Below are 6918 nucleotides of genomic sequence, written 5' to 3'. Positions count from 1 at the left end.
TCTGTATACTGCTGAGGTCTACACCTGAGATCATGCCTATTGTTGACTCTTCCTGAATTCTCAGTTACTGTACTGGGAATAATGAATGGTGTAGCATCAATGCTATCCCTGAGGGGCCAGCGTAAGGGTTTAGGGATGTGGGTAAGGCTCTGATCATACGGTTACCTATGAAGGACTATGGATAGGTGACCAAATTCCTTTCCAATACTTTTCAGCAGAATATTAGGGAATTTCCATGACCTTAGTCAAAACACGTGAGATAATTTTTTTTTTGTCCTTAGCACCTTTTATTGAAGTATGACCCTCGATGACAATCTGGCAGGCATATCAATGTCAGCCAAGAAGGGAGTGGTGGAGGACATAAACGCAGAAACAATAAGATTCAGAAAACTAATAGCTTCACATGGGATAGATGACCCCCCCCAACATTTGTACAACAAACACTGGTTCTTTCTCTATAGAAATTGCCCCTTGCCCCACCCCCCTCTAAAGACCTACTAATCTTCAAAGAATACAATATGCTGTTACAGAAATATTATTGGCATAGACAATTCCTTTGGCAAAGACAGAGGGAGACATCAAGCTTCAGACAGGAGAAAGTGGCCAGAAATGTGCCCAGCTTCCTCCATTTGGGGCCTGCTACTGGCAGAGCAGCACCTTTAGGGAGGCTGGGGTTAAGGCTGTGGCTCCGGTGCCCCTCGGCAGCTTTTTGGCACATGAGGTGAAATGGAAAACAGAACCTGAATCTGGCCTTGAAAGAGGCTTTTCATCTTTTCACCCTCTCTGTTCCTCAGCTTCCAGTCTCTCACTTTCTAGGGCTTTTTTTTTCAGTGTTTCTGTCCTTTTTCTTGGCTTCCCCTTGAGCATTTACTGCTCTACCCTGGCTGAGTCTGCAGCTGGTGGGACTCAAGGAGACTCAATTACCCAGAGCCCCTTACACTGATTCCTCTCTAAATTTCAACCACTGTGCTTACACATTACCCACTGTGGCCTGTACGGGGAAATCCCTTGCCCTGCCTTCCAAACTGCTACTCCCTGGCAGGCCTTGGTGGAGGGCTGAGCACAGGAAATGAGAACGGGCAAGAGATACTGCATCTCAGGTAATACCGGCGGCTTTGCAGTGCTATCACTCATGATGGGCCTGCCACGTCAGCATTGTGGGGCATCTGTGCCTGTCTGGTAGTTCACCTTTGTCTGCCAAGCTTCACTGCTCAATACAGTATTAAGTGCTTTGGAAACTCCGTGTGAAAATGAGCATTCTTGTACTCTGATCCTAACTTTAGAATAATCGGAGGTGGGATAAGGGACACAAATAACAAAGTTAATAGTACTTTTAGTCTGATAAACTTAAGATACAATCATTCTAATGCTGACTAGAAAAGCCCAGACCATGGTCATGGTGTCCAGGTAAGTGGCCACTTTTTTCCCTGGGCTATATTCCCAAAAAGCTGTTCTGGCAAAAAAAAATATTAGAATGTTGGGCTACATTGGCCTCATCCTCCCCAATACAGGACATCTCTGCCTGCTCACTGTTAAAGAGCCTGTTTACAGAAAAAAAAAAAAAAAAGATGGCAACCACAGCCTCTATTCAAAGCATTCCCCCATCTCATGCAACCTTGGCTTAGGTAAACCTAGCCCTTTATAAGCCATCAGCCTTCCTGAACAGAGTAGAATCCTCCACTTGATGGGAGAATGGCAGGTTGACATTTTAACAGTGGTTCTGACAGCAGCAGTGTACTGAGCATACTCAGGGCACCCCTCCCCACAGGACACCCTGCTGGCCAAGATTCTTCCATTGTTTCCAAATACAATGAAGAGGAAACGGAAGCTAGCAACCAGTATTTGTAGCAGCAGCAAAGTTCCTTGGCAAATTCTTTGGTTGAATGAGGCACCCCTGCTGCTACAGTTAACCTCCAAGGACCCTGAGGAACTGAGCAGTAACTAGAAGCGATGGCAATGCCGGGTTGGCTGCACAGGGCTGTGCAATACCAAGCATGGGCCCCAGTTAGCAAGGAACAGAAGACTGAGCTGGGTAACAGGGCAGCATTTGGCCACAACTCCCTTCCTGCCATCACCCACCTGAGGGCTTTTCCAGGATAGAAACTGGCTACCGGGTGGCCACAGCAGCAGCATTCATTATTTGTGTGCCTAAGATCCTGGCTGGATTATAACTTGCTCTGGCGGGCTGGCCCTGGCTGAAGCTTCCAGCTACCATGAATTTCGGCTACTCGAGCCAGGCCACAGGATAAGAAAACAATTAGATAGAGGAGCTCTTCCTGAGGTCACCTCTACGCCTTCCTTAGCTTGGAAATGGTAGAGAAATGGGTGAACCTTTGTCCCTTTCAGATTTCTTTGGTTTCAAGAAAAAATAAGAAGCAGTTGAAGCCTGTTGGGGAACTCTAAGCTCATGGTCATCCAGACTTCAAGGGAAGTATATGGCCAGGCCATAGTGGGGAAACTGAGTTCGAAGTGAGAACTCCTTCCTTAGACACTTGTTAGCTATGGTGGGAAGAATTCAAGGCCTTGGCACTTGCTTACCTAGCCATGGTGAATTCAGGCTGATCTGCAGAAAATGCTTTCCTTCTGGGCTAACTTTTCCCTCTCCAACTCCCCTCTTCTTACCTTATTAGTTAAAAAACAGAAAAAAACCATCAAGACATAAAAATAAATAAAATCAAAAGGCCATTTAAAATATAACAACAACCCCCTCCCCCCAATAATAAAACATGTATCCAGAAGTTAGCTTTAGTAGAACTATTCATGGCCCATAGTGTGAAGCCCTTAGGGTAGGCACCTGTAACTCCCAGCAGTGAAAAGGCAAGATGAAACAGGAAGTGGTAGGCCAAAGTCTTAGGATAGGATGAGGGCCACACTAGCTGGGGCTGAAGGTAGTCCTCCTCCCCCTCAGCTAGGTAATGGGGAAGGCAGGGGTAGAGCCAGTTTGTTTAAGCATAGCTCCTTCTAGCAGGGCATCAGGTGATTCCCAACCTCTGCTCACATTCTGTTAAATGTCATTTCTCCTTCTGTGCTTCCTACTGCAAAGCTGGGGTGAGGCCCTGAAGCTGGTGGTAGGTGAATGCCCTCAAGACAGCCAGATCTCTGTGGGAAATGGCTGGGCCACGAGCCCTGGGGAAGAGTGGAGCTGCACAGGCAACTTCTCTCTGAGACTTCAAAGGCTGATGATGGTGTGTGTGTGTGGGGCTGAGTACATGATGTTCCTGGTGTCCTAGTACAAAGGATAATGAAGGCATTTTGTTGGTCCTGTGTGTGGTGAATGCTTGGCCATGCAAACTGTGAGAAGGAGAGTGTGGTTGTACGATCACACTTTGCTGCAGCTCCTGCTTCTTGCTTCTACTCCCTTGGGTAGAAGCTTGGTGCCTCCCCAGGTCCTCTTAGCTGGTTGGGAACACTGCTAGGTTAAGGGGTAGTGAGAGACGTCCAGGGTAGAGAATATGGAACAAACTGCTAACTAACTGTTATCTACCTGCTAACAAAGTGCTAACAAGGATTGAAAGCGCTTCCCATTATGGCGGGGCAGGGATGGTGCAGGCAGTCTGCTGGTGGAATTAGAAATTACTGGGCCCCAGGAGTAGGCTCTCCCTGAGACATTTGAGTTGCTCTTCCCCGAGCTTGATCTTCTCTTCCAGCTCTCGCTGTTCAATGATGAGAGCAGATTTCATCTTCACAAAGTGCTGGTAATCTTGGAGCTGGTCCTGAGGCAGATAGCGGGAGACCATACCAAACACCAGCTTCTCCCGGCGCTCCATGTGCTCCTTCAGCTCCTTGGCATCTGCCAACTGCCCTGTCAGCTGCTGCTTCTTCTCTATCAGCACCAACTGGGGAAGCAGAAGACCAATAAGGCTATCCCAATGACCAGTCATCTGCCCGACCCAGTGCTCCACCAGTGATGCTCCCACAAAGCCACTAGCCCCTCTGCTCAGTGATCAGTCCTAGATTTCTTGCCCTGAAGTCCACCTTCATGCAAAAGCCTTTCTTTCCTGTAGCAAGGGGAGGATAAACATGACAGCAATTCTGGATGGGGGATGAGCAATCACCTCTTTCTATCTCTAAACTGTTGTTAATCTGTGGACCACCACTGGGATTGGGGTGGGGGAAGGCTCTGACAAAGCCAGCTCGTACACCTTCCATCTGGTAAAAAAAAACATCGCTGTGACGATACTTTCAAAACAGTGTGTGTCTCTGTGTGAGTGTGTGTGTGTGTGTGTGTGTGTGTGTGTGTGTATGTATACATGTGTGTATACACAAGCATATGTGCCTTTCACTGTGGGTTCAAATTTGTATCCAAGAACCACTGGATAGAAAAAGGCAATGCCATTTGGGTTCAGGAATTATGCAGAGTGTCCCAACCTATGAAATTGACAGACTCCCAATCTCAACTACTTGCTACTATTACTACTACTACTACTGGCAACTAGCAATGATTTAGTGTTTATCTTGTTCCAGGCTATGTTTTAAGTCATTAACATGGATTATCCAATTTAAGTTTCACAACCCCATGAGGTAGGTAGTGTGTTTACCCTATTTTTGAAGGGATGGAGACAGAGCGAGGTTAAGTGAATTGCCCACAATCACACAGTTACTTAGTGGTAAAGTCAGAATTTCCACTTAAAAGCCAGTGCCCATACTCTTCACACTATGCTCTGCTGCCTCCAGACTAGCCAAACTTGAAAGAGGGATCCCTGGGAAGAAGCAGATGGCACTTCCCTCCATCCACACCCTGGAGACCTCAACCCTACCTTCTCCTGGTTGGCCTCTGAATCGATGCTGTTGAGAGCATTTTCCACACGGGCCAGTCGACCAGAGAGTGACAGCAACAGGTTGACTACTTTGTCCAGGTCCCCAATAAACAAACGGTATTTTTCAAACTCATTGGATTTGCAGACGGCTTTTAGGTTGGTCTCCACCTCCTCCCCAAGGGCAGAATTGGCAGTGATGTCCTCCAGCAATCCTCGCTGGGCCTCCTGCAGGACAGAAAGTTTTCTGCCAATGCTTTCGATGAGCTGAACCTAGGAGAAATAAACAGGAGAAGCAAAGGATGAGAATGGGGACTGACAGAAATGGATCTGTCCCTGGAACCACTGTTTAGAGATCTAAATAACCGAAGGTGGGCTCTACCCTAGTCACTGGAAACAAAGGAAACCTGAGCAAGTCGTGAGCAATTCCAGTTTTCTGGACAGGCACCTTCTTTCCCATCTCTTCAGATCTGCTAGGAATCTCTGTCACCACCAAACTTCTTGGCATTAGATGAGTGGTACCCATTGGCTAATTCTCATTTGCCAAATGTAACTTACTAAATAATTGCTGAGGCTATTTAATAAACAGAAATGCTTGTGAGAGCATAGGTAAGAAAAGCACTGCCATCAAGTGTTTGCCTATTACTTCATTCATTCTCCTTCAATCCCTTTCAGTACCTCTGATGTTGATGACACTGTGCTAGATCTTCCACCACTCAGCTTGGCTCTTGAGGCCTTTTGGATAAAAGTGTGAGTCCTGGAGTCACAATGACTAGGTTTGACTGCTAGCTCTGCCACTTCCTAGCTGTGTGACCTTAGGTGAATTTCTGTATGGAGTTTTGCTTTCTTTATCTGGCAGAATGGGGTAACTGCAGTACCTACTTCACTGAATTGTAATAAGGGTTCAATGAGATAATGCATGCCAAGGGTTTAGCACAGACTAAGTGCTCAATAAAAGCAGCTGCTATGATTATGATTCAGTCTGGCCTCACCCTACCATTCTAATCTCACTCCTCAGAACCTCTGAGGATTAGCCCCTCATGCTGTGTTCACAACACTCATTCTTATATTCCTGATTTGCTTATGCAGTTCTGCCAGCTCTTTATCTCTTCCTTCACTTTGGCTATTCCCATTCTTTCTTCAGAGCCCAGCTTTGCCCCTACCCTCCCTGCTGGAAGCCCCTGCCCCCATAACTCCTCTCTCAATGATCTTTTTCTTTTCTAAACTCTCCAGTCTTTTAGAATGAGAACCTTGAGTGTAATTTGAGGTTGTTCACTTTCTGTTTCCTGTGTGTGCATCTGATCCCTCTCCCACTACTGACTGTAAGTTTCTCAAGGGAAGGACTGCTTGTGTCTTCTGATTTGTCTCCCCTATAGGTGTAACCAGTTGTGGGACTGCGCTCACAGGAAGGTAGTGTGGTAGAGTGGAGTTTTAGAGTCAGAGATGCCTGGATTCCAATTCCACATCCTCCAAACTGTGTGACCTTGGGCAAGATACCCAATCCCACTGAGACTTCTGTTTCCTCATCCGTAAATTGAAGAAGTGCCCCCCACCAACCGTCCGTTGTTGTGAGGGTTAGATATGATCATAGAAGTAAAGTACTTAGTATTGTGCGTGGCACATTAAGTGCTCAATATATGTTTATTGATGCTGTTACTACTACTACTTCTACTATTACTACTACTAGTACCACCACCACCACCACCACCTGGCACTCTGGGAGCTAATGGATACCTGTCTAGCTGCAAGGTCCTGACAAGAATAGACCTGTCCCAGGTTGCTCCCAGCCTTTGCAGTCAGTATTGCATTATGGTCAATGGCATGGACTCTAGTGCCAGACTACCTGGGTTTGAACCCCAGCTCTGCCACAAAGTAATGGTGTAAACTTGAGCAAGTTACTCAACCTCTCTGTGCCTCAATTTCACCATCTAAAAGATGGGGTAACAATATTACTTACCTCATAGTGTTGTTATGAGAATGAAATGACTTAATACATACTACATGCTTAGAATAGTGTCTTCTATATAGGAAGTATGCTTCAGTGTTTTATTACTATTCCTGCTCAGGCACTCTGGGAGCATAAGCTTGTAGTTATGTAGAGTATGTTCTTTTCTCGTCCTTTATTTAGAGATGTCCGAGGTGACAAAGGACAAGAGAGCCTGCT

The 6918-nt window shown here is 46.3% G+C and overlaps 1 protein-coding gene across 10 annotated transcripts in view; it reads right to left on the bottom strand.

Annotated features, from left to right (window-relative positions):
* Positions 1–2479: 2479 nt before the first annotated feature.
* Positions 2480–6918, bottom strand: part of SHROOM4 (shroom family member 4) — a 212165-nt gene continuing 207726 nt past the window's right edge. For 9 of the 10 annotated variants that reach the window (XM_033849380.2, XM_033849382.2, XM_033849381.2 and 6 more), the window contains 2 exons: positions 4758–5027; positions 2480–3836 (listed from right to left, as the gene is read on the bottom strand). In XM_033849380.2, the coding sequence (XP_033705271.1) occupies positions 3567–3836; positions 4758–5027 (540 nt within the window). In that variant the 3' untranslated portion in view covers positions 2480–3566. The remainder of the gene's footprint in view (positions 3837–4757; positions 5028–6918) is intronic. The other variant, XM_073799439.1, reaches the window with a different exon arrangement.

Source organism: Tursiops truncatus, chromosome X (assembly GCF_011762595.2).
Source record: "Tursiops truncatus isolate mTurTru1 chromosome X, mTurTru1.mat.Y, whole genome shotgun sequence".
In the NCBI taxonomy this organism is placed as follows: Eukaryota; Metazoa; Chordata; class Mammalia; order Artiodactyla; family Delphinidae; genus Tursiops; species Tursiops truncatus.
The sequence above is the reverse complement of the archived record's forward strand: the minus strand, read 5'-3'. Positions and strand labels throughout refer to the sequence as shown.